General features: G+C 46.1%; 1 protein-coding gene across 3 annotated transcripts in view; it reads left to right on the forward strand.

The window, feature by feature from the left end:
- The window catches only part of PLS3 (plastin 3), a 95,667-nt gene extending 68,973 nt beyond the window's left edge, over window positions 1–26,694 (forward strand). For all 3 annotated transcript variants that reach the window (XM_020963403.2, XM_078147982.1, XM_020963401.2), the window contains 14 exons: window positions 1,353–1,516; window positions 9,151–9,280; window positions 9,643–9,775; window positions 14,495–14,576; window positions 15,669–15,834; window positions 16,585–16,727; window positions 18,629–18,724; window positions 20,399–20,594; window positions 21,524–21,602; window positions 21,805–21,919; window positions 22,043–22,176; window positions 23,002–23,125; window positions 23,205–23,329; window positions 25,429–26,694. In XM_020963403.2, the coding sequence (XP_020819062.1) occupies window positions 1,353–1,516; window positions 9,151–9,280; window positions 9,643–9,775; window positions 14,495–14,576; window positions 15,669–15,834; window positions 16,585–16,727; window positions 18,629–18,724; window positions 20,399–20,594; window positions 21,524–21,602; window positions 21,805–21,919; window positions 22,043–22,176; window positions 23,002–23,125; window positions 23,205–23,329; window positions 25,429–25,561 (1,820 nt within the window). In that variant the 3' untranslated portion in view covers window positions 25,562–26,694. The remainder of the gene's footprint in view (window positions 1–1,352; window positions 1,517–9,150; window positions 9,281–9,642; window positions 9,776–14,494; window positions 14,577–15,668; window positions 15,835–16,584; window positions 16,728–18,628; window positions 18,725–20,398; window positions 20,595–21,523; window positions 21,603–21,804; window positions 21,920–22,042; window positions 22,177–23,001; window positions 23,126–23,204; window positions 23,330–25,428) is intronic.
- Window positions 26,695–27,521: the final 827 nt, after the last annotated feature.

Genomic DNA, 27,521 nt, shown 5'->3' on the forward strand with positions numbered 1-27,521 from the left:
GAGGCACTAAGTGGAACTGGGCTCTGCTGCCCCTGTGCTTCCCCTTTTTTTCCTCGCATATATTCTTCTGGAGCTGCTTTACTTGCTTTTATGTTGCTTCAGCAAGCTCTTCCCCAACTTCTTTCTATTCCCCAACTTGGTGGGCCTAATGGCACTTTATGGTAGCCCATTAGTTTAATGTACCACCATTCATTCTTCTGTGGATTCTATTGTAGATCTTTGAGATTGCCTCTGGCTTTGTTTTTGGTTTTAAGTTATATAGAACTCGGCTAGGACAGTCTCGAAAGGCTGGGACTTTCTTTTGTTCTTGATAACCCTTTTAGGCTATATTCCCAACAATGGAATCACACTGATTTCCATGTGGAAAGAGCCCAGTGAAGTGTACACAGGGACCTTTTGGAGCTCCGATCCTAGATATGTTTGGCCATTGCATCTAGTACTCTTTGGCCTACAGTTAGCTTCCTTTGCCTGATCGATAACTATTGACTGAGGCAAAGGTCCCCTTTGCTCAAGTTTGGGTGCGCTTGGAAGTCTGTTCCAGATTAATCAGGAAACTTGTCTGGCTACTGGAGGAAAGACTATGGAACTACCCAGTTATGTGAATTGTCTTCTAAAAAGTATGTGCATGCTCCTAGAGGGACTAGTTAGAGAAGAAATAGTGGAGGGGAGAGAGGTTGCTGGGTTTGTACCCTGGCTCTGCCACCTACCCACTCCTTGTATGATCTTAGGCATAGTCTATGAGCCCTCTGGGGGTCCCCTCCATGACAGAGTTGGTCTCAATGACCTCTACAGGCCATTCCAGCTTTAGACCCATGATCCAGTGAAATCTGGGTCCTGATCCCTTCTCGGCCACCTGTGTGACCTTGGGCAACTCATTGCTTTTCGGGGCTATAGTTTTGTCGTCTGTAAAATGAACTCATAGGTCTTGATGGCCGAAGCCTGGATCTTTGCTTCTCTGATCTCTCATGCCCCCTTTCAGTTCTTTCTCTGTGACCCTGTGATTCTTTCATTTCCCAAATTCATTAGTCCAGGCTCTCACTTAGCACAGTGTACTAGTAGCTCTTCTGTGCTACCACTATGCATACAGCCGAGGCTTCTTTCTGAATGTTAGTGGCTTTTCCGTTTGTGTAAGACTTAGAAAACCCTCCAGATTGCTCGTGAAACCCAGTTAAAACAAAATAAAACCCCCTCTGATGCCATACTTTTCCCTGCAGTGACTCGGACTTTACCTTAGGAGCAGGAAGAAAAGCTGGCAGAGGTCTGGTCACAAAATGAGGAAAATGCCCTCGGCTTGCTGCTATTTCTAAAGTCTGTTTTTTTCCCTTTTTTTCCTCTCTGAATTTTTCATGAAGATCTCAACAGCAATGGATTCATTTGTGACTACGAGCTGCATGAACTTTTCAAGGAAGCAAACATGCCATTACCAGGCTACAAAGTGAGAGAAATTCTCCAAAAACTCACGATCGAGGGCGACAAGGATAAAGACGGCAAGATCAGTTTTGACGAATTTGTTTTGGTGAGTTTTGATTGTTTCAGCTTCTTTGCTAAAGGGGTGACATTAGTGTGCCCATCCCTTCCGTTGAAGTCCTTAGTAACTGGATAGCTTGGATTTGGCCCACTCTCTTCAGGTGGAGGCCATCTGGAAATGCCCTATTTCAGAATGCCGAATGGTAGAGCCAGGTGAAAGTGAGGGCTTTGTTTGCCTGCTGGGGCCACTGGGGGATTCCTAGGATGTACTATCCATACTGACTCACCAGGCTCTGAAACTTAGCTAATTTAACTTCTGGATTGCATTAGGAATATGAATACACATGCACATACCATCTTTGTATTTCTTCCCTGGATCTAACCAGTAGGGCTTACCAGCACCATTTCCCCTACAATTTTAACATTTATTAAGCTTCTTCCCTTCCCTCCCCTTTTTCTGTCCCCCTCTCTTCAGCCAACTCCTAAGCGTCCTGGCGTTCTGGATACAGTGGGCATTTCATAAATGTATGTTTAAGTAAATCAGAACTAGTTAAAATGGCCTTGTCAGTGCCCTCAGTAATGAGCAGGCTCAACTTCACTGCTTTCTCTATTTCCCCCAAGTATTCAGTCATTAGGCCTCAAGTGATTCTGTGGAGCCAGAGCCTTGTTATGGGACTCTTCCCATTGAGTTTTTCACTTGCCATTAATTACTGGATGACTAGATCAAAGGAAAGATTCTCAAAAGAAAGGGAAGACTTGCTGACCGTTTTATAAGTACAATGAATCTTAGCTTGGAGAGGGGAAAGGCTCCTGCTTTATAAGATGGCTGTGGGGTTGGGGTTTGAAGTTATTGCTGCTGCCTCCGTACGCTTGCTTTGCAAGAGGACTCCTCTACAGGCCCCTTTTCTGTGAAAGATCTCTTTATTGTATGTTCAGCAAAGGGCACAAGGCCCCTTTAGGAAATGTGGGGGCCAGAATTTACATCTGTATCACTAGGTACAGGTAAGAAAACTCTCTCTCAAGACACTTCAAGTCACATGTCTGGAGAAGCCATTGAAAAGTATCAGTGGAGAAGTATAAATTAAGTGCTTGAGAGCACCTGGGTTTTCAAAGGCCTTGGCAGCTCCCACCATGTTGGAAAGGCTTCTAATATGAACTTAACGATAGATTGTGGCTGCTGTCTGCCTGGCCCAGCTAAATGTGGAGAGAGGCTCATCCTCACTGAATGGGCCACTGGGCGCTTCCTCAGGGACACGGGAAGAATGGCACCAAAGGGCCCAAGGGTGCTGAGGAGCACACAGTCCTTAGATGATGCCTCTAACTTTCATTGTACTCTTGGTAGTCTGAATCTTTGCTCGTGACCCCCAATTTGATATTCGACTGGAGGAACCCCACCACATCCAAATAGACTCACTAAAAATGAAACCAGAGGATAAAATGAGGTTGCATTTAAATAAGACTGTTCAAAGGTTTTCCCTGAAGAAGCAAATGTAGGATCTGGTTTCACCAGATGCCTCCAAACAACAGGAAAATTCATGGTGCACTTAGCACTCAGTCACCTCGCCTTACACTCGTAATGGTCACAAGCCAACACAATTTCACAGTGAAATTGAATCCCCTTTTATTGAGGGGATTTGTTCTGTAAAACTTGGACTCTGTCAAAGGGCCGCCCTTGAAGACCTAGAGGGCCACGTGTGGCCTCGAGGCCGCAGGTTCCCCACCCCTGGACCAGACTCTCCAAACTCTTTTCACGTAGATCTTCAGGGCGTAGTGTGAGACTTAGCTGACCAGCAGGACACCAAATAGACAGGCAATGGCTAAGATCTGCTGCTGCTTCTTGGTGCCCTGTTTGCATTCATGACAAGAGTGAATCCACCACAATGGACTCGGCCACCCCAGAGGACCACCCCCCCTTCCCCACACTGGGTAAGGAAATAAATGGTAGGGACACAAAGAGGACCCATCCCGTACAAAAGGACTCCATTCTGAAAGCAACCCCACTTTGATGGTGTTCAGGGATCAGTTTTCAAGATATGCTCCAAGTGGGAAAGATTCCAAATGAATATCAAAGTGAGGAGTCATTTTCCTTCTCCCTCTCCAACCCTCAGCAACAATCAGCCCACACAGCTACTTCGATATCAGTCCCCTTCATATACATGAAAAGGATGCATCTGCTTGTGAGAAACATGGGAAGGAGACAGGCTGTCTCTTGCTGACAGTTTTCTACAGCTGATCCACCTCTCCAGAGTCACAAAAGTGATTAAGAAGCCTCTAAGTTCCTACTGGGTCTATTGTTTGCTGATTGTCCAAAGAAATTTTACTCCACAAAAGATAATCCGGCATCTCTGCCAACAGGTGTTTCCCATGCGTATATTAAAGTTAGAAAAGATTCTCCACTAGTTGCCCTTACCTGATCCATTGTGCCACCATCACAGCAGGGAGAAAACCAGGAGATGCCCAGTGTGCCCTATGAGCACCCACACTGAAGGATTGCTTGTGGATGAGGAATATTCCCAGATGACATCATACTCATCATGCCAAGCCCTCCGTGAAAGCTACTGGGGGAAAACCGTAGATACAAACCCCACGTTGCTCTGATCATGGCACGCACCTGGAGGGCAGCCCATTTTGCCACTGAATCAGTACGTTCTTGTTGACAGACGCTGAGAATGGATAATGAGCTTGGGCCCACAACAGAATGCGAGGGGAAGATTAGGCTAAGCTGCACAATGTCTTCTCTAATCTCAAACTACTATGAAAGCCAATCTCTTTAACTTGAGTATTTTTCAGTCTTCTCCCCCATGCCACGATATGATTGTAAGATGTGGAAAACAAGTATCACAGAAGAATCCAAATGACACATACATTACCTAGCAATAACTTGGGCACAAGAAGTGGGCCAACTGATGTTACCAAGCACGTGTGACTAGAAGAGGAGATCATGGGATAGACAGATCTAGACTTGCACCCCAGTGCCCATGGAGCAGAAGGTGTGGCTTCCAGTGTTTTGGGGGGTGGGGGGGGTGGGGACTCAATTCAATTGACTTCTTGGATGACCCAGGCAAGAATAATTCAGGATGAGAAGGTGTGGATGGGTTATGTTGTATAGTGGTAGAGGGAATGCTCACACCCATGAGGGCATGGGTGCATCAAAGTGTTCTGACACAGTCCCTGCCATAAAGGAACTCTACAGCTAAAAACACTCCTCTGGGTAGGGGAAGGTGAGAAGGGCCCTATACTGTTGTCTTGTTAATTATTCACTAAGGTCTTTAAGTTTTACCAGATTTTGTTTATCAATAGTGTTTCCCCCACCCCACCCTCTTCCCTTGGAAAGTGTTGGGACCTCAAGAGCAGTCTTTCTTCCATACCTAGCTTTGTATTTCACCTTCCCCAGACCTTAGCAGCCTTGCCAATGCCCCAGCACATCAGGAAGCATAGAACAAGAGAATGGCTGCAGGGTGAATTTGGGGAGGAGGTGGGGGGTGTTGAACAGGATACCAGTGTCTCAGTAGCCAAAGGATTTTTGCCTTTCCTGATGAAATACCCACATGTATTATAATTAGAATGGTTTATTTCTTGCCATTTTCTGCTGAAATACTGAATTTGCCACCATTTTCATCTCCATCTCCAGTTCTTTTCAAAGCCCTTGGTTTTGAATTCTGTGGCAATGAGTAAGTTGGACAGTTTGGAGTGCTTGCTTGCATGTGTGATGCCCACACCGCATCCCCCTCATAACTGCACATTTAATTAGGAGATGAACGCTGTTCTGAACACTGCCCAGCTAGAACTGCATTTTGTGTTTTACTGAGAAAACATTCCAACCCCCAAGTTTATCCAGCAAGAAGAACACGTCTCTAGCAGGAAGCTTTTCATGGTGTGCTTGTTTTGTTAATGAGAAAAGGATGAAAATGTCCTCGAGTGACCCAGGGAATTCTTGAACCATCTCTTGCAAAATGTGCCTCTTTCTACTTTCAAACAGTCAATGAAAAGCCTTTGAGGAAGGCGTAGGCATGTGGCTTTTGACCATGGCATCAAGGATGTTTTGGGTTTTTACCTGATGAGAAATTTTCAGATTCACATCATAAAATATTAGTCCTGGAAGAGACCTTTGATAACACAGAGTTGAAAAATAAATGACTTGCTCAAGGTCACACAGCTGGGCTGTAAACCCAGGGCTCTTGTCCCTCATGTCCAGTCCCTTATTTCCCTGGTAGTTAAAATCTTTGAAACAGGGAGCGCAGTAAAATGGAATCCTTAGCTTGGGACAAACCAGAGACGAGAGACAATCTGGGGCCGATGGACCTTCCCCCTCCATCAGTCTCTAGGTGGCATTTTACCTCCTGAGGAGTAGCAAGGACATTATTCCTCTAGTTCATAGCATCATGAATTGGTAATGCACAAATAGATGAGAGTGTTAATTTATCGAGAAAGGGAATCGCTGCCTCAGGGATGTTAATCATAAACCAAGTTACAAACAAAGTTGGTGTTTGGCTCAGCAGTGCATAAGAGGACGTGTGGGCGGGGGAAAGGAGAGAATTGAGGCACCCAAACGTAGGAGTTTACAAAGTATCTTAGTATTTACACGATTGTGCTGTAAAGTAAATGTCACATTTTTAGTCAGAGCATCTGGGAAGAGGCATCCTGGTCCAGTGCCTAACCTTGGGCTGCCTCACCTGCAAACTGACGGGAGAGAAGGGTGACTAGGTGATCTTTGAGGGCCCCTGCAGTTCGAAGTCAGTGCTCCTAGGACAAGGTTTCCTAATAACTTGGGGTTCAGGACTTTGTTTTTAAAAAAATATTTTGATAATTTTATTTCAGTATGATTTGGTTTCCTTTGTAGTCCCATGTATTTTGTCTTTCATTCCTTTTTTTTTTTTTTGAGGCAATGGGGTTAAGTGACTTGCCCAAGGTCACACAGCTAATAAGTGTCTGAAGCCGGATTTGAACTCAGTTCTTTCTGACTCCAGGGCCAGTGCTCTATCCACTGTGCCATCTAGCTGCCCCCATACTTTGTCTTTCAAAACATGATTCTGAGAAGGGGTCCAGAGACTTCATCAGAGCGCTTGCCGAAGGGGCCACCGTACAAAGTTAAGAACCCATGCCTTATGAGCAAAGTGAAACCAGCATGCTTACTGTAACAGGAAGGTTGGAAATGGTCAGTAACAGAGTCATGGATTTTGAGTTGGAGGGGACCTCAGATCTTCTAGGCCAATCTCCTCAGTCTTGCCCTGAAAAACAGAGGGAGGGGAAGGGGGGGATAGTTTGGGAACAAACTCCAAATCTGAGAAGATTAATAGTATTTGTTGGCAATTTTTCGTGACCCTTCAGGGTCACCCATTTTGGGATTGATTTGGAATGAGCCTCAGGCCTCAGCTGAATTGCTTCTGGGGTCAGAGGGCTGAGTCTGGCTGATGTTGTTTCTATGAGTGAGAGGAGAGGAGATTTTAAAAAGTATGAAACCCTTATCTGTTCCCTAAAATGAGTTAGGAGACTGGGGAGAAGGGGGTGCAGTGCAGCCTGGTGGATAGAGCAAGAAGTGAAATAGAAGCTCTTGGCCAATAAAGCAAGGCCCATCTATCTCATAGGAAGAAAAGCCAGCGAGCTGGGCCTCTCCGTTCCCAGTTTGGTTTGCAGAGATTTAGTGAGCAGACTCCAACACTGTAAGCAGTGGGCCTTGTCCTTCCCATGCATAGTAGGTCCTCTTTGATTTTAGAACTCATGTAGACCACGCTCACCTTAAACATGCTGTCTGTCTCATCTTCTCAAGCAATTTGTGCACAACTAGCAGGTAAGATTGGAACGTAACGGAGCAGAGGATTTTCAGTGACAAACATACATCATTAATGCTTTTTTTTTTAATCTAAAGGCTAGAGGAAAGAAACCTGGAAATGAAACTTGCAGTCTGCCAGTGATACCTGGCTTTATTATCTCTAATAAAGAAGATCATACCATCTTTGCAAAGGCCTTGAAATATGTCAGGTCTACAGTTTTTCCCATTTTTGAGCTGTGGGGCATTTTGCAAGATCTGTTTAAACCTGGGTGGCAGATCACGGAGTGCTCATTCCAAAGTCATTCTAGTGGCACACTGTATTTCCTGGCAATTTAAGATGGGGTCAATTTTTCCAGAACAATTGATTTGTAGACTGGGATTGCTATAATCACCTAATTTCTCAAGAATCATTGATGTGGAAGGCAAAATCAGTAGTTAAATAAGAAGAAAAGAAAATTGTTTTCATGCAAAATTCCAGGTTCCTAAAAGATGACCACAAGACTAATCTGAAGTATTGGGGTTTTCTGGCAAGCAGGAGCAGTGCCATTTCCATGATTTGGAACTTAGCTGCTTTGATAGACTGTAATTAACCTGAAAGTGTGGAAGTGAATTTCTTTGTACCTTTCATTGGGCACCTTCTGGCTAACTCGAGAGCAGGGACCCTAAGAGCCTAAAGCAGCGCAGCTGGAATCAGTTACCATGCTACCTCAAGAAGCAGCTTTTTTGAAATTATTACCAAGTCATATTGGGCAGATAGATGGCTCAGTGGATAGAACTCTGGGCCTGGGGTCAGGAAGATCTGAGTTCCCATCCAGCCTCAGACACTTAGTAGCTGTGTGACCTTGGGCAAGGAGGAAAGTCACTGATTGGCCGATAGGGTGAGATGAGGCCAAGTGCTTTATCATATCTAGTCCTCGGTCAGAGGGCTTATCACAGGTCTCATCCTAGACTCGCTTAGCAAAGTCGTGCTTGGACGAGAGAAAAGAGGCTTTCAGGTGGTTCTCCAAAGCTTCTCTGGGGAAAGAAAGATACCAGTGGCATCCAGGAAATGTGTTTTGCAGTTACTGAGCACCGCCACCTGGAAGAGTGTTTCCTCTTATGCTCACCAAGCGGAAGAGCGAGTTTTCATGGTTCGTCCAGCCCTGAATGTTTCTAGAGATAGGCACCCCATCTGTAGGCCTGCTGCTCAAGAGCAGTGCAGATGCCACAGTGAGCTCATGCATGGGGAATGCATTGGGAGCCAGTTTAGAGGCTAGACCCTGCCAGGGGCCAGTGAATGGAGACATTGCTTTAGACCATCCGCTCAGCCAGGTCCCTGGCTTACACTGACTCTGTCAATGACATACAGAGTATGGAATTTGTCTTTGTTAGAACCTGCTTGCTAAGAATGAGCCAAGCTGATGATATTTCCATCTGCTCTTTCTCTGGTCGTGATGAGAGATAGAGAAAGAGAAGAGATAGAGAGGCTGGGGGTGAACAATGACCAGAGAACACTCCCCCTTCCCAAACCTCTCCACGACTTGAGGTGTCCTTCTGCACAACAGCATGCTGCTGCCCAGCTGTGGACAGCTGTTTCTTACCTTTTTGGGTCTACACCATTAGAGCTTCTTGCCTATCATATCTTTTTTTTTGGGGGGGGAAGGGGCAGGGGACACTTAGAAAAAGGAAAGCCTTGGTTCCTTTTCCTCTTGGTCACCACTGGGCACAGTCACCTGCTTTGGGGCATTTCAGCTTCGAGGGCTTCTGGTGCATGGCTTTTGAGCAGTGTGGCATTTTTGAAAAGACCAGATTATCTGTAACCATCGTTGAGACCTGGGGATGAAGCTGTGGTACTATATCAGGAAACTGTTGTGACTGTTGAAAGTGTCCTCTTCAAAAGTATTTGCTAGCTAAGAAAATGTCTGAACTTCCAGATTTTCCAAGAGGTCAAAAGTAGTGACATCGCTAAAACCTTCCGAAAGGCCATCAACAGGAAAGAAGGCATCTGTGCACTGGGCGGAACATCAGAATTGTCCAGTGAAGGAACCCAGCATTCGTATTCAGGTAATGGCCTAGGCTCCCTGAGGAAGAAGTGCCCAATGTACCAGCCATGGAGGCTGGTTCCTTGTAAAGCTTGAACCACAGGATTCCCCAGTCTGGGCGAGAATAAGCAATGTCCTTAGAGAGTCCTACAGTAAACTTGTTTTTACTTAAATGGTGATTTTTGCTGTAAGTTACCTAAGCCCCATCCCAGAATTCTCTTGGCTAGATTTGTGTAGCTCCTGTGGTCTCAATTAGCCAAGTATCTTCCTGGGTTTTCTGGGGGTACAAATGAGGAAGGCACATGATGGCACCAGGCAGAATGAGTATCTCTGCCTGTGCTGACTCGAAAATCAACTAACCTCTTATTGCCCCACTTATTTTAGAGGAAGAAAAATATGCTTTTGTGAACTGGATAAACAAAGCCTTGGAAAATGATCCTGATTGCAGGCATGTGATCCCAATGAACCCAAACACAGATGACCTTTTCAAAGCTGTTGGAGATGGAATTGTACTTTGGTAAGATGGCAATTTAATTGGATTTTAATCCAATTTCCTTAAATAGATTTCCTAGATTGTTTCATGGAAACAGTTTTTGTAGTTCATGTTGAGATATATTGGGAAAGTTTGTAAATAAGTATGAAATACAGGAATCATGTGATTGGCAAGATGGCCGACTAGTTGTTATTGGAAATTTCTTAAACTGCCAAACTTCATAAAAGTAATTCCATGCCAGATCACTCAAGTCAGTAAACATTTATTAAACTCCTGCTGTGTGCCAGGCACTGTGCTAAGCACTAGGGATGGATACAAAAAGAGGCAAAAGACAAGTTGATGCCCTCGAGGAGCTCACGATCTAAGCTGGGGGCCAAGCAAATAACTATGTTCAAAGAAGCTACTTACAGGAGAGAGAGGAAATGATTATGAGAGGTGAGGAAAGTTTTCCTGGAGAAGGGGGGATTTTTAATTTGGGATTTGAAGGAAACCAGGAGGTGGAGATGAGGAAGGAGAGCATTGCAGCCATGGAGGACATGAAGGAAAATGCCTAGAATGGAGGGCTTTATTTGTGGACTGGCAGGGAGGCCAGAAGTTACTGGATCAAAGAGCATGTATTTGTGAGTAAGGTGTGAGGCAGGGGACAAGGTTGGGAAGGGCTTTGAGAGTTGACAGTGTCACCTAGCTTGGGAGTCTGGAGGAACTCCAGACTAATAGGAAAGTTAGGAGGGGCAGAGAAGGCTTGGGAGAAGGAATTCTGTTTTTGACATATTTAGCTTAAGATCCAGTGTGAGATGTCTGAAAGGCAGTTGGAGAAGGGAAACTGGAGGTCAGCAGAGAGTCTGAGGAAGCAAAGGTCAATTTGAGAATCATCAGTATAGAGATGGTCATTAAATCCATGGGAGCTGAGATCTCCGAGTAAAATAGTATAGTAGGAGAAGAGAAGAGGAGCCAGGACAGAGCCCTGAGGGGCACCTATGGTTAGAGGGTATGATGTGGAGGAGGAGCAATCAGAGAGGGAGGAGGGGAGCCAGGAGACAGAGGGATGTCCTGGAAACCTAGAGAGAAGAGAGGACCAAGGGGGAGAGAGTGACCACCAGTGTCAAAGGCTGCAGAGAGGGGGGGAGGTCAGGGAGAATGAGGACTGAGAAAAGGCCACTGGATTTGGCAACTAAGAGGTCATGGGTCACTTTGAAGAGAACAGTTTTGGCAAAATGATGGAGTTGGAAGCCAGATTGTAAGGGGTTAAGAAGGCAGTGAGAGGAGGTAAAGTCCTCCACTTAGTGGGAGCATCTAGTGAAAAGCACCTAGTGGAGACTGACTATAGAGTAACTGAAACCGAGTCTGCTGGACAAGATGAGATGATTTCTACCATCTCAGGTTAAAAACCTCATTGAGTAACATCAGAGAACTTGGAAGGCTTCAGGCTCCAGCTCTGTATCTAGGGCACCGGCTTAACTCCTCATGGGCCTGTGGGCCAGTGATTCAGCCTGAGGCCTCCTCCCTGGGTAGCAGACACTCACTGTGCCCAGTCATGGAAAGAGAGGGACATGAGGGAAGAGAACACAGGCAGCGTGGAGCATAGCACACAGCCCGTAGGGCCGAGGACAAAAAGCTTCTGCTCAAGGGAAAAGGGGCCCAGGCCTCTCTCTCCCTTCTGAGTTTACCCTGGGCAAAGACCTGGGGCAGATGCCCAACACGTAAGGCTGCAACGTTTCCTATGTTGTCTGACTTAGGTGATGTGTCAGGTAGCTTTGCTGACCTGCTTTTCCCCCCCTTTCCTTTGTATTTTGGTTACAGTTTCTTTTTTTTTTTTTTTTGGTGAGGCAATTGGGGTTAAGTGACTTGCCCAGAGTTGCACAGCTAGTGAGCATTATGTGTCTGAGGTCGGATTTGAACTCAGGTCCTCCTGACTCTAGAGCTGGTGCTCTTTGCACTGCGCCACCTAGCTGCCCCTGGTTGCAATTTCTTAAAGGGATGTTTAGAACTGAAGGTGATGTCAAAATGAAACTCCAGAAAAGACATTATGGAAGAGGTTAGAGGGAGAGAGAGAAGGAAGACTGCCTGCTATATGCTAACTGAGAAGAGTCAAAAATAACAGATAAATAAGCAGATGAAGGAAAGAGAAGAGAACAATGTAAAGAAATCCTGAGATCGTAGAGTCAGGCAGAGAAACGAGAAACTCAATGAGGTTTTTAACCTGAGATGCTTGAAATCATCTCATCTTGTCCAGCAGACTCAGAGGAGAGTATGGAGGTAGACTAACCCCTAAGTGTAATAAGCAAAACCAATCCAAGGGACATTCATTCACTGTTTGTCCTTGGTTCTCAAAGAGGATCATGACATCAGGGAGGTGAATTGGATTTAAGTGAGGCAGGGCTGTGCCGAGTCACCAGCCTCACTCTCCTCCAGAGCCATCTGGGTCCAGTGGCCAGATAGAGATCAGGATGACTGTAGATGCTGCTGCCAACCCCCCCCCCCCCCCCCCCGCGACAGTGTACTGGCTGAAAAGAGAAGGGGAATAATGACATCTGGAATAATTAGTGGGTCAAAGAACAGTTCAGAGAAACAGTAACTCCAGGAAAGAATGCTAACAATGAGACGGCATGCCAACATTTTTGCAATGTAGAGAAAGCAGTCTTCAGGAGAAAAATGACTTCTCTCCAGATGTACATCGAGAGAAAAATGAGAGTTAACAAAGGGAACATGCAATAGGAAAACTAGAAACTTGATATAAGCACAAAAGAGGAAATCTAAAATTAGAGGAGAAATCAGCCAATGGAACAGGGACCAAAGAAAGCTAAAAATTAGAGTTGGTTCTCTGAAAAGACTAAAGACAGAGGAGAAAAGAAAGCTACTGAGGTGATCTGGCCTGCTGTCCACAGAGCATGAAATAGAGATCGCGAACGATCCAGTCCCAGAAAATGAGACTCACCCAAGCCATAAGGGAACCCACCAAGGGAAAATAGCTCTGGTCTAGACATTTTCGAGTATTTTCTACGAGATGTTTAAAGAACAAGTAGCGTGGCCAGTACTGTACAAATTATTCTCAAAAACTGAAAAAGAAAACCCTCTTGCCAAGGTCTCTTATGAGACAAATAGAGTCAGAATGCCTCAACGAGGAGAAGAGGAAGCGAAGAGAACTGCAGACTGATGAAGATAGAAATAAAGTCCAAGCAAAAAGACTGCAGAAACATTCCCAAATGAGAATTTACCATGACCAAGTGGGATTGTTTTTTAAACCAGGGATGCCGTAATGGCTTTTCCATTAGGAAAATAATCCACATGATAATTTGGACTAAAAGCTGCCTCCAGGCACTTCATCTTACCAGGAGATGCCAGAAAACCAAACGAAACTTGGGACAAGGCACCACAGTTATGCTAAAAACACCACGAAGCACAGATGGAGAAGGGCCATTTTTAAAATAGAAAGATATAAAGGTTTTATGTTTATCTTTATATCTGTAACATAAGATAAAAAGGGTTCTACCTAAAACCAGGCTAGCATTTTTTTACACAAGGAAATATGAAAAGGTTCCCGAATACATACACCAAGACTTCCTCCTCTTATTTGGCCTAGGCCTAGAAATGCTAGTGATCACAATGATGAGAGAGAACTTAACAGCATAAACATTAGAAAAGAAGAGACAAGTGACTGTGATGTGGTAGTTTACACAGAAAGCCCCAGAATTTGAAATACAAAATAATTGCCCAATGGTTGGTAACCTTTCCTATATGGCAATGACAACATCCTGGAGAAAGTAAGAGAAAGGGATAATCCCAATAAAATGATAAAATGCTTCCACTAAGTTGTAGGCTCTCCTACTGATACATATTTCAAGACATAAATAAAACTACAAAATGTTCTTTAAAAAAGAAAGAATAACAAATATTTGGAAAGATATTTATTGTTTATGATTAAGCCAAGCCATTTTAACAAAAATAGTACCAAAATTGCCCTATAGATTTAATTCTATAGCAATCAAAGTACAAAGAGAAAATTTCCTCCGGGTGAGGTATGTTTTTGGAAATGAATGTGATGTAAAGCCAAGAGACTTAGACAAAATCTGACCAAATTAAAAAAGAATAAATATGGAAAATAGTTCAATTAAATCCCACACTTAAGTGCACATTTCTGTTGGGGAAAGAAAGATGAGGAGATGTATGTGTGAATTTCCAACGAGGTGCTCTGGGAAGATCCAGGGCTGGTGGTAGGTTAGGGAACAATTCACATGACTGTACAAAGCTGCCATACCCAAATGGGCAATGAGAGTTTGATTGTGGACCGTCAGTTCTTTGCCAGCTTTAGGCATAGGCTCTCGAAGAGCCCCAAAGCACTGCCAGGGTCAGTAGGGATAGATGTACAGTATTGTTGATTCCAAGTAGAATCAGGGGTGGGGAACCTGTGGCCTTCTAGGTCCTCGGGTACGGCCTTTTGACTGGGTCCAAGTTTTGCAAAACAAACCCTTTTATTAAGGGGATTTGTTCTGTCAGAAATACGTGTGGCCTTGAGGCTGCGGGTTCCCCACCTTCATTAGTAGATTGTTACCTCCTTGAAGGCAGGACTGGGTTTCTTGTCTTGTGCCTAGCATACCTTGTATATTGTATGTATTTAAGAAATGTTGGTTTCAATCAAATAAGTGGCATTTTATTTTTCAGGCTATATAAGCAACAACTTATATTATTTAGGAATACCTGGCAACTATTAATACAATATGATCTCAATTTTCATTTTTTTCCCAGTAAAATGATCAACCTTTCAGTTCCAGACACAATTGATGAAAGGGCAATCAACAAGAAGAAACTTACACCATTTATCATTCAGGTAACGATTGCATCATCTTCACCAGGGTCAGGCAGTGGGAGGTTGAGCTAATCGTTCAAATGTCAAGTCATGCTTCTGACATAAGATCTTCGAAGCACTGATGTCAAACTAGAAGGGATGAGGCAGAGGGGTATTCTAGTGCAACTGGCATTCATTTTCCATAGGTGGGCACTGGGGGCTAGCACGCCTCTCCACTCACTATGTGACGCAGGTGGTAACAAGAAGCAGAGCTGGGATTGAATTGCAAATCCATCACATTCCCCTGTACCCTTGCCCCTCTCCACCCTGGGGTTCCAGTTAATCTACCTGGCTGCAGAATTAGGTCATTTGGCCCAGAAGTCAGAGACTCATCCTTGGTGTCCAGAATACCTGGGTTGCAGTCCCACCTCAGACACCTAGCAGCCAGGAGCGTGGCATTTGAGCACTTGTCAATCTATGTTAGTGGTTGGAGCGTCCACATTGGGAGAATCAAATCTCAGCTCTAGTTTAAAAAAGAAAAGAAAGCAACAAAGCAAGCCATCTATACGGTGCCAGTTAGCGTGGCCGAGCATCTCTTGGCATGATAGAAAGGCTTCAATCTTCTGAAAGTCTTCTCCAGCTCATGCATTGGTAGAAGAGGGCAGCAGGAAGGAACTCTGGCCCTAGTGTTAAGGATCAGAGAGATGATCCAGTCCAGTTGAGTCCCAACCGAGTGAGACAGCTTGCCAGAGATGACACAGTGAGTTCAACAAGGGTCTGGGACAAGATGAGAACATGTTTTTGAAGCCACATTTCTTTCTGAGGATTTTCTCCTTGGACTATTAAATATACTCATGTCATCACAAGAGCAAGGGCTGGTTTTTAATAACCTTCTTGATTCCGGGTTGGCAGCTGTAACAGTAAGGTGGAGATTCATTTCATCCTTGAGTACTTTCCTCCCTTCATTTTCCACCCCTGGTTGGTATGCCACTGATCCAGGTTGTGGTCTCTGGGGATGACAGGAAGTGAATCAGGGCCACCATTGAGCTCGGTGGGTGCTATTTGCAGGGCCTGGACAAGTAGCAGCTACTCAGAAAGAAATTCCAAAATATCCTTTGGCTATTTCTCTTGCAGGAGAACTTAAACTTGGCATTGAATTCGGCCTCTGCCATTGGGTGCCATGTGGTCAACATTGGGGCTGAGGACTTACGGGCTGGAAAGCCTCACCTGGTTCTGGGGCTGCTTTGGCAGATCATTAAGATTGGATTGTTTGCTGACATCGAGCTCAGCAGAAATGAAGGTAATGGTCCCCAGCTTGGACCCTTTGGAGGCATGTGACAGATGTTGTATTGAGTGCTTCAGAAAGGAGCTGGGCTTGTTGATGAGAATCTGCTCTCTGGACAGGTCCCTGGGGCTAGTCTAGCATCACAAAATTAGGAGGCTTCTGCCTACCCCTCATAAGGGCCTGCATCCCCTAGACGTCAGGGCCTCTGAACACTGGAGTTGCATTCAGATCAAGAGGAACTGGGCTCGTGTCCCAGCTCTGCCACCTCCTTTCTGGGTGACTTCTACCTCTGTACAAATGGAGGGGGTTGGATCAGGTGACCACTAAGGACCCTTGGAGCTTGATTGGGTAGCACAGTGAGGCAGGGCACCTCACCCAGAAGCCTTCCTTCTTGCTACCAACATGTGCTAAGAAGGGAGACAATTTTGCCTTCAGAAACTGCCCCTGGCTTTCTAGGAGCATTAACTTAGGTGGAAAGAGATTTGAGCCTTTCGAGAGCGCAGACTCACCAGAGAGCACTTGGGTCTTTCTTGAGGTTATGACTCCCAAGGTGAAGATGCCGTATCTAGCTCTTTTGCTATCTGCATTCTGTTGACTGAAAGGTACCAGGGGAATTGGGTCAGCCATTAAAGAGTTAGAGACATGAAGCCAGCAGCTCTGGAAGCTGGCCAGCCATCATGGTGCAGGGGTGTGTGTGGCCCAGCTTCTAGGGAAGGTGAAGGCCTAGACTGTGATTGATGGGTGTCCTGGCGCTCTATCTTGTAGCTTTAGCGGCCTTGCTGCGAGATGGTGAGACCTTAGAGGACCTCATGAAGTTATCTCCAGAAGAACTCCTGCTCCGATGGGCCAACTTTCACTTGGAAAACTCAGGCTGGCACAAAATCAACAACCTGAGCTCTGATATCAAGGTAATTGTCATCGAAAGCCATAGGAAGGCATCTGGCCTAGCTCAGCCTGACCAAGAAAAAGGCAGCAGCTAAGATTGCCAAGGACCTCAGGGTCCTGCTGACCGATGGCAGGAGGAAGGTGGGGCCCGAGAAGGCAGCCAAACCCTGGGCCTTTTTTGTGATGTGAGAAGATCAGCGTGTGTTAACAGTGATGACTTTTTTACCTACCACAAGCTGAGTCAGGAGAGCAGGGGGATGGCAGAGCTGTAACCAGGGTGGGGTGACTAGGGTACTGTCTGAGCTGTCAACCTCAGTCAAGTACATTTCCTTAATTACTCTGGAGACCACTGGCTGTCTGCCTTACAATCTCTGTTACTCATGCAGCCTCAGGAAGGATGAAGCAGCAGGGGTAGTGGGTGAGCAGAGGGATCTGGAGAAGGGGCTGAGCCATCCCCCCTCCCCAAGAGGTTAAAGTACTTGCCCAGGGGCACGATTTTAATCTAAGCCTCTAGGGGTACACATCTCTTCCACTGACTTTTGTTTCTAAGCATTAGTGGACCTCCTAGTCCTGCCTCTGTGAGTCAGTGGTCCGCAGACCCACCCCTGGCTCAGCTCCCTTGGATTTCATGTTGTGCTCAGCATTCCCTGCTACAGTGGTTAGGAGCAGTGCTTAGAAACTGCCCAGCAGAGACATTAATCCCATTCTCTAGCCACCTGCTTCCTTTGACCCCTCAGGGAGACAGGAGATAATCCCTGTGGCAAATGTCTGGGGCCTTCAGCAGCTGCCTGCCTTGACTCCAGTCCTCAGCTGCTGGGGCTGATCCCTGGCCAGCTGTCCCGAGGGCCTGACATGAAAGCAATCCAATCCTTGCCGGTTGGTCTCTGGGCTGGGTGAGGGGAGCCCAGTGGGACTCGGCTCCTTGAGAATGCCTCTGCATCTCTGCTCCTGAAAAGTTGGATTTGGGAACTCAAAACAAGGACAACATACCTCAGTGCTCCCCTGGGGGGATTGTTTTTGTAAAGCAAGTGGCCCTTTGACGACATCCAGTGTACTCTTCTAGGGGAGCTGCTTTGGAGGCCCATCTTTTCTCTTGGCAGGCTTTCCTCAAGCCTGCAGCCTCCCTCCAGGTTGGGAAGACTGCTCCCTTCCCAAGGGGTTGGCAGCTGCAGCTGCAGCTGGTGATCGGGTTCTTTGTTCCCTGGGCATGCCTCTGGAGGTGGCAGTGGTGATGATGAGAACCTCAAAAGATCAGGCAGGGGTGGGGATGGTCCCCCAAGCCCGGGGCAGGGGTGAGGCCAGGCCCGTGCCTCCCATGCTCTGGCAATGGCCCCAGTTCTGCTGGTCTTGAGCACGCCATCATGGTCTGTGTAACACATCGATTGGCTTTTCCAATTAAGAAAGTCTAAAACTCTTAACTTGGATGTTTTGTGCACATTCTAGCAAGTAACATTTTGTGATAATGTGACTTTTTTTCCTCCTTTTTTGATGCTTCCTGGATTTCTGTTCTCTTGCTTGGTTTTATCTGCCAAGCTACTTGACTTCAGTAATTCAGTAAAGGTACAGAACTGGCCGTGTGTTCACTTGTAGTACTGCATTTGGAAACCCATTGTTTTCAAATAATCCCAAGGTTCAAAGGTGTTTGCTGGTTGGGAGGAGGATAGATGATCTCTGGGAATGGATGTCTGCCTGGGATGTTTGTTGGGATTTGTCCCATAGAGTCTCACCTTCAGACCTCAGCTTACATGCTTTTCAAAACATGGACAAATGAAGCATGCCCATCCTTGGTAGAGTGGAAGTACCTTGAAGCAGGGCCCATCTCTTGGTTTGGGTTTTTTTTCCCCTTTGTGTCCACAGTAGGTGTCTAATGAATGCTTGCTTATGGGAGAGCTGTATTCTTCTTGACCTTCTTGATTCCTTGCAGGATTCCAGAGCCTACTTCCATCTTCTAAATCAGATTGCTCCAAAAGGCCAGAAAGAAGGGGAGCCCCAGATTGACATTAGCATGGCTGGTTTCAATGTAAGTATTTGGGGGAGTGTCATGTGTTCTGGTCAGTTAGATCATGCTAAAACACTAGATGGTCAAGACCCTGTTGGCTTTGTTTTTTAATGTGTGAAATATTTGATGTATGAAATGAAATGCTACCTAATTTATCATCAGATTAGAGGAAGGAGCCTGCAAGGCCAAGCCTGTCTTAGATACTGTCCTGGCTTTGCTGTTGATTGACTGTGTGACCCTGAGTGAATCACTTTTTCGTTTCTTCACTGCTCAGATTCAATTTCCTCTAAGAGTACCAAAGGTAGCCTAGTCACCCAGCACTGATCCAGAGAGGAAAAGGAGATGAACCCTTTAAATGGGGTTTAATGTAGTTATTTTAAATCATTATCACAGTTTTGAAGCACATCAAACTGAACTATTTATGTTTCAGTGTTTGTAGTTAAAGGGAAAAAACCATGAGTTCATCCTACCCATGGCTGCCAGCCTGCCCTTCCTACAGCGCCATTTTCTCCATGTTACTCTCAGTGACTCTCCACCACTGAGAGAAGTCAAGTTCCAACAAGGGTACTTGTTGGCTCCACCTGACCTCTTATCACTCGATCCCAACATTCCCTGGTGTACGCTCTCGTCCAGCTCTCCTCCTTACTGTTCCATGCATGTGTTCCTTCCATCACTGAGCCTTGACTCTTACTGTTCCCATCCCTCTGCATCACGGCCTGAGGGAGAGTGAGCTCTGTCTTCCGGACTCTTTGGCAACTGGACACTGAGTAGTTTAGATACCACATACTGCCTTTCATGGCATGTGCGCGTGTTTGGGGATGCTCTCATCTTCTTCTTGGTGTGTTCTTGCCCAGGGGCCCAAGAGTACATCGCCTCTCCTCTGCTATTGCTATGGCCTTCTCTTGGCTCTCCCTGGCTCCAGCACATTCTTCAGACACTTCCTTAGACCTAAGGGTCTCAGGCCCACGCATGGCCCTCTCCTGCTCAGAAACCCCCTATGACTCCAGATTCAAATACAAATACTTTGGTGTCAAAAGTCCTTCAAAAAAGTCAGTTCCAGTCAACTTTTCCAAGCTGATTATATGTTATTCCCCTGTACATATTCGCCTTTCCAGCCAGCCTGGCCTATGCCCTCCTTCGTCACCTCTGCCTCTTCAAATTCCTACCTGCCATAGTCGATAAGTGTCTACTGTGTGCCAAGCACTGGAGGGCTCCATGACTTCGTCCTTGTGTCCTGTCCCCCCTACCCCAATGCAAACAGCCATGTTGATTTGTTCCTGTGTCACCAACTTCATCCATGGTGCCTTTTATATCTTGGTTCTTTTATAAGGGACTTTTGTCATTAGAGCTGACCTCAGGGGAAGGAAACCCTGGGTTCAAGTCTTGTCTCTGAAACATGCAGATTGTGTGCCCCTGGGCCAGTCACTTGACCTTGATGCTCTAGTAAGACTAAGTTGTAGAGAAGGTGCTGCTGACTTGCATTGATGGTGAGGATTTTCTCACCTGGGGCATTTCCTAGATCCATGAAATTGTAGGTGTGCCAGCCTGATCCTTCCCTGTTAGGGGAGGATTTGAACCCAGATCTTTCCACCTCCATAGCTAGCACCCTGCTCCTACACTAAGTCAGTTTCCCTACTGCTGGCCAGTGCCAGGGCCTCAGCATGTGCTCAGTTCAGTCCCTTGCATTTCTCCCAGGAAAAGGATGACCTGAAGAGGGCCGAGTACATGCTGCAGCAGGCCGACAGACTAGGCTGCCGCCAGTTTGTCACCCCGGCCGACGTGGTCAGTGGAAACCCCAAGCTGAACTTGGCTTTTGTGGCGAACCTGTTCAACAAGTACCCAGCGCTCACCAAGCCCGAGAACCAGGACATTGACTGGACACTGCTAGAAGGTTGGTGTCAGAGGACGCGATGTGAATGCCCCCCCAAATCCTGCTTGTTGAGAAGTTGGTGTCTTCCCAGGCCAAATTGAACATTTCGTAGCAGAGGAAGCTAGGGGCACCACAGTGTACAGCGTGCCAGGCCTGGAGTCGGAAGACTTAATCTCTGTGACCCTGGGCAAGTCACTTAACTCCTTTCTGCCTCAGTTTGCCCTGTAAAATGGGGGTGACAATAGCATCTAACTCCCAGGGTTGTTGTGAGGATCAAATGAGATCATACTTAGCACAGAGCACTTATATACTTATTGCCACCCCTGCTGCCTTCCCTCTCAAAGCCTCCCTTCCATTTCATTCCCTTTGCAGCAGAAGGGAAAACTGTCTTACGAATCGTGCTGGCCCACTATCAGACTCCAGGCCAGGACTGGGGGAGTGGAGAAGCTTGGGTTTGTTTGCTTCTCCCACTAACCATGAGGCAGAGATTGGCAGATGGACGAGCTGGGCCTGTTTAGATGCCCTCCTGGCTCCCTTCAAAAAAACCAAAACCAAAAGGCCAAAGCAAGAAGTCAGCTGTGGGATGGTCTGTGGAAGCTTGGGAAGGACAGTCTTCGTGCATGTGTCCAGATTCCCCAGATGCTAAGTGTCCATTAAGCAGCCAGAAGAGGGATCCGCTTCCACCGAGGCAGTATCCTGATGAAGCCCTTAGTTCTTATGTTTCCCAAGTTCACTTCATTTGTCGCAGGAGCAGATTTTTATTTTGATGTGCTCTTGTATCACGGAGCATGGTTGGAGGGCTTCCTCATCCTCACACCCCCCCCACCAAAGGTTCCCAACAACATCTGGGTACACTGTGACCTCACCCAGCCACGAAGTGTAGGAGTGTACTGCATGTGACTCAAACCCTGCCTGGGCAGATGCACATTTGCATACTCACTTTTCAACAGGAGAAACCCGAGAGGAAAGGACTTTTCGTAATTGGATGAATTCTCTTGGTGTTAACCCTCACGTAAACCATCTGTATGGGTAAGTCTGCCTGGTACGTGTTCGTTTCCTTTTTAAAATGAGAAGTGTCTCTAGTAAGCAGGGCCACAGTGAGTTCTGGGGATCCACATTGGGATTGTACCTTGGAATGCCGGCCCCATCTTCGCACAGCACTGGCTTCTGTAGCCAGCAGCCCAAGGGGACTCTCTGAAAGCATCGACTCTGTCTCTCCGCTCCTGTTTAGTGACCTGCAGGATGCCCTGGTCATCTTACAGCTGTATGAAAGGATCAAAGTCCCTGTTGACTGGAATAAAGTCAACAAGCCTCCGTACCCCAAGCTTGGTGCCAACATGAAAAAGGTAGCTGGGCTGAGGTGCCCTTGGGGGCTCTGCCTGTCTTCTGGCCTTTGTCTGTCGGAGCTGGTGTTTCTTTTAGAATTCCTCACAAGATGTGTGTGTGTTTGTGTGTCTGTCTATACACAGCTAGAAAACTGCAACTACGCCGTGGACTTGGGGAAGCACCCTGCCAAATTCTCTCTGGTTGGCATTGGTGGGCAGGATCTGAATGATGGCAACCCCACCCTGACACTAGCTCTGGTCTGGCAGCTTATGAGGAGGCGAGTAGTAGCTGGGTTGGCTGGGAGGGTGTTTGGGATTAGTCATCATGGAGCACGGTGATGGGCACCGATTGGGCAGCTTGCAGATTTCATACGTTGGTTTTAAGAAAGAGGTTAAGTGATGAGTGGTGGGAAATGATAGCATGTTGGCTCTCTGGCAGAATTGGAACTGTTTCTCTTTTTACACATTAGACCAGAAACACAGTCTGAAAGCTCATTTGAAAACAGACCCTAGCCCCTTGTCAGTGAAATAATTTCAGTCATGATGGCCCCATTTGAAAATGGAGGGAATTTAACTAAAATGAGACCAAGGTTCCATCATGCCTTCACTTTGGCCCATGCCCTGCTTGCTTCCAGGAGATCTGCAGTGCTCCTCCACATAGGGAAATGAAAGCTGCCCACCTGCCACATACGAGGCAAATACCTACTTCAAGGCAGTGTGGGATAGGGGATAGTATTGGGCTTGGGATCGGGGAGAACTAGGTTCACAGATGACCTCTACTCTTTAGTAGCTGTACAACCCTGACGTATCTCCCTACTAGGAACAACATCCTTAAGCTGGAAAAGACCAGTGTTCTCTCCCCACCCCCATTTTACAGATGAGTAAACCAAGGCCCGGAGAAGGGAAGTGTCTTCCCCAGGGTCATACAGGTGGTGACGTGCAGAGTTAGGACTTCTCCACGAGGTCATGGCTAGGCTTCACTATTGTTGCTGGAGGGGGTTCCCAACCTGCCCAGAGCTCAGGAGGGAAAAGAAATGAATGGAAAATAAAGGCTTCCCTCTGAGCCCCTCCATGTCCACATGTGCTTGCCTCTCCTCCTATAGATACACACTGAATGTCCTGGAAGATCTTGGCGATGGCCAGAAAGCTAATGATGACATCATCGTCAACTGGGTGAACAGAACACTAGGGGAAGCTGGGAAATCAACCTCAATCCAGAGCTTTAAAGTAAGTCGATGTGTGTATTTGGCTGGCAGCCCCCTCCGGTGGCCGGTTCTGATGTGTTTCTTGGGTGTGTTTGTGCTAGGACAAGACCATCAGCTCCAGTTTGGCAGTTGTGGATTTAATCGATGCCATCCAGCCGGGATGTGTTAATTACGATTTAGTGAAGAGCGGGAGCCTGACTGAAGAGGACAGGCATAACAATGCCAAGTGAGTGGCCTCACCAGTCTGGGCTCGTTCTTCTCTCTTCTGGCCTTATTGTCCTAATGTTAACCTGCAGAACTGACGCAGGGCAGTGGAACGGGCGCCCTAGACATGGACTCTGAGAGCCACAGCTTCCCCTCTCACTGACACATAGCACGTGCCTGATTCACTGCATCTCTCTGATTCGCAGTTTCCTAACCTGTAAAATCGAGATTCCACTTACAGAATCAGAGGAGATAAGACGTGCCAAAGCCTTTGGAAATCTTGAAGTCCAAAGTTCTGGATCCCTTCTCCAAATGAGGTTTTTAGTTAATTGAAGGAAATGCTAAATTTTAATTAAGACAGAGTCCCTGAAATCTGGCCCTGGAACCCTTGAGGACCTGGGGGCCTCCAGTTGAGAACCCCTGCTTTAAGAGATAGGGAGATACCAGTTTTTCTTTTTTTTGTGAGGCACTTGGGGTTAAGTGACTTGCCCTGGGTCACACTGCTAGCAAGTGTTGTGTGTGTGAGGCCGGATTTGAACTCGGGTCCTCCTGACTCCAGGGCCAGTGCTCTCTCCACTGTGCAGCCTAGCTGCCCCCAAGATGCCAGTTTTGTATAACATCCTATAATATCCTGCCTCCATGCCTTTTTCCACAGACTGTCCCCTTCCCTGGTGTGCACTCCCTAGGTCTGCTTAAGGTTCAACTCCTGTTCCATGTCCTCCAGGAAGCTTTTCCTAACTCTTCCTAGTTGCTAGTTCGTTCTCGCTCTCTCCCCCTCTCTCTCCCCCTCTCTCTCCCTCTCCTCAAATGCTCATATATATATAAAAATACATACACACTTGATATCTATTTCTGGGCAGGAACAATTTTTTTTCCTTTGCCTTTCCAGAGCCTAGAACACTTTGGTTTGAAAATGTAGCTAGGGCTCCAGGGGAATTACCTTTGTCTCTTACATTGTGGGTGCTTCATAAATGCATCACCCTGCTGATAGCACTGGTCTACCCCACGGGAAGCAGTGTCCCCTGGCATGCCCCCAAGAACCCTAGATGGCGATGGGAATCTTGTAATTATGTAAGGAAGTCATGGTCAAAGAAGCACTTTGATATCTCATCGGATCTTTGCCACCATCTTGGGAGCTAGGCAGAGGAGGGGACCTTTGACAGATAAGAATCTAAGGTCTAGAGAGGTAAAGAGGACATTCCCCAAGGGCAGCTGGGTGGTACAGTGGATAGAGTGCCAGGCCTGGGGTCATGAAGATGAGTCTTCTTGCGTTCAGATCCTGCTTTCGACACTTCTTAGCTATGACCTTAGCAAGTCACTTCACCCTGTTTGCCTCAGTTTCCTCATCCATAAAATGAGTTGCAAAAGAAAATGGCAAACCCTTCCAGTATCCCTGCCAAGAAAACCCTCGATAGGGTCACAAAGAATCAGACATAATTGAACAACAGCAGCCTGTATTAAGGCCCAGGCTCATTATGCTGCCCAAGCATGGCCTCCCTGGATCCTCCCCCATTCTTAGATTCAGACTCCTCTTGAGCACAGGCTTGGAAGAGGGTTTTCTATGGATCGAAAACAAGGGTACACAAAAGCTTCATTTAGTAAAGACAAAAGGCACCAATGAAATGTACCAAACGCCAAGGCTTCCTGTGCAGGAGCTTAGGGGCGCCCCAGCAGGGGCTACAAGTCTGGCCTGGAATCATCCTAACTTTGTTTGTCTTTTGGACTGGGGTAAAACATTCTGCATTTTTCAAGTCTCCCAAATTCTTGAAAAACAACAACTCCCCCCCCCCCAGTGTTAGAGGCTAGGAAGAGAAAGTCAGTCACTAAGGAAGATTTCACTAATTATCCTTGCTGGTTTAGCCAACACTGACCAAGTGCTTGTTAAGAGCTCTGGTTCAAGGAAAGGATGCTTTGCTGACCTCAGGGAGAGACATAGTTCGAGGTACAATGGGGTGAGTGCTGAGGATTGCTGCAAAGAACTGCAGGATTCAGAAGAGGGAGGGCTGACTTCCAGCTGAGGGCGGCTAGAGCAGATGGGGTTAGAATTAAGCCCAGGGTCCTTGTGGACAGCATTAAGCCTTTTGACTGACAAGAATGTATTTTCATTTCTTTGGAACATAGGTATGCCGTGTCGATGGCCAGGAAAATTGGGGCCAGGGTCTATGCTCTTCCTGAAGACCTTGTAGAAGTGAAACCCAAGATGGTTATGACAGTATTTGCCTGCTTGATGGGCAGAGGGATGAAGAGGGTGTAAGAAAGTCAGTCCACATGCAAACAGAAACCCTTGCCTCCTCCCCTTACCCTGTCCCTGCATGACTCCCAGATCAGCTATTTCCAGGATGAAATGCTGTTGGCTTACGACCTGTTGACCTCTAAAGGACTCTTAGTTTTGCTTTGCAAGACTAGTATCACCATCATCATCAGAGTTCTCAGGGAGAGGAGTTTGAATAGAAAGAACTGCTCTTTCCCACAAACAGTGAAAGTGTCATTTGTCAAGTGCACACAAAATGTATTCATAGCCAAACCATTTGACTCTCTCCCCTTCAAATGCCATGCTGGAAGTTCCCAATTACTATATGTTATTTCTCCATTTTCCCTTTAGGATTTCCACCTCTTGGGTTTGCTCTGATTGATTGGTATGGATCCTACTAGACAGTAATTTCACATTTTATCCAACAGTTTCATTCTATTTGCATAGTATGGATTGGAACACTTGGGGCTTGTTTTTGTAGACTTGAAGTTGCTCAGCAGAAAGTGATAAAAGGTTTCATAAGACTCTTATGTCTTAAGATCAGTATCTTTTACAGTATTCTTTCTACATGGTGCTTTTTTGTACATCAAAAGGTTTGGGTTCTTTTATAAACAAGACAGCAGCAGTTTCTTCTACCTTTCCCTCCTTCTCCCCACCCTTCCCCCTTTAAAAAAGCATCTTCAAGGTAGAATACATTCTTTAGAGAATGGGGAACATGTCATAATCTTTCATCTGCTTTTCCAGCATAGACAACTAGCAGATGTTGCCCCCAACTAAACAACTTCATGAATCCATTTTGTGATGTGTTTGATCTAAGTCTTTTACTTTTGTTTTTAATTGAAAATGCTGTTGAATAGAGGCTCTTTTCCAGGGGAGGGAGTGCTACGAACAGCTCAAGTCAGTAGAGGATAGAGGCAGTGTGCCGATTCTCATGATAAATACACTGTCTTTACACCGAAATCGAGGAGCAGTGATCACCAAAGAAGGAAGAAAAATGTGCCCATATGTCTTAATGTTCTCTTGCTTTGGCAAGCTGTTTGCTCTATTTTCAAGATCATATTGTTATTCTAAGCTATTAAAAGTGATGTAATTTGGTGGCAAATATTAGTTCAAGTAAAAAACCATTTAAGTCCAAACTGGTCTCTTCTGGTGTGTTTGATTTTGTGACATTTGGTTCTTTTTTCCATCTGCTTTTCTGAGTGGTTTCCTGGTCCCTTCTCACAACAAGTTGGGGGCTGGTCTGATGAAGGCCAACAGAAGCTTTCTCTACATTTTCAGAGCCTTTCTTGCCAATGTGACTGCTCTGCCATCTTTGTATGGTACCAGAGGCCCACATGTGGCTTGGGAACCCCTGCTATAAACCCTCTCACAGGGATGAGGAGAATATGTGATAACCCAGTTGGTTCCACAGAGTGGTACTTTTGAGGTACCACAGACCTGTTAGAAGCCTTATGTGGCTAATAACAATTATATTATTATACTAATAGCTAGCATTTATACAGTCCTTTAAGTTTTGCAAAGCCCTTTAGAAAGGTTAACTCATTTCATCCTCATAACAACCCTGTGAAGTGCTATTATCCCCATTTTACAGATGGGGAAACTGAGGTAGAGTTAAGTGACTTGCTCAGTGGTTACACAGCTAGAAGGTATCTGAGGCCAGATCTGAACTCAGGTCCTCCTAATTCAAACCTGGTGTTCTATCCACTATGCTACCTGAGCGTCCCAGGACCTCAGTAGTCAGCTCATGCAAGGATGATCGAGCTGAGGTAAATGTCCCAAGCTGATGCAGGTCATGATGCTAATTTAATTATTGAAAATGAGAAATATAATCACAAAACCAGATATTCCCATCAGCATCCTATCTTGGAGGGTGGGAAAGAAGCAGATCAATTCTCACTCTCTGGAATGAAATCCATCAGGTGCTAGGGAATGTCCAAAGGAAAACTGGTCCATCCTGCCTACC

This window comes from Phascolarctos cinereus, unplaced genomic scaffold (assembly GCF_003287225.1).
Source record: "Phascolarctos cinereus isolate Bilbo 61053 unplaced genomic scaffold, phaCin_HiC Scaffold_8;HRSCAF=390, whole genome shotgun sequence".
In the NCBI taxonomy this organism is placed as follows: Eukaryota; Metazoa; Chordata; class Mammalia; order Diprotodontia; family Phascolarctidae; genus Phascolarctos; species Phascolarctos cinereus.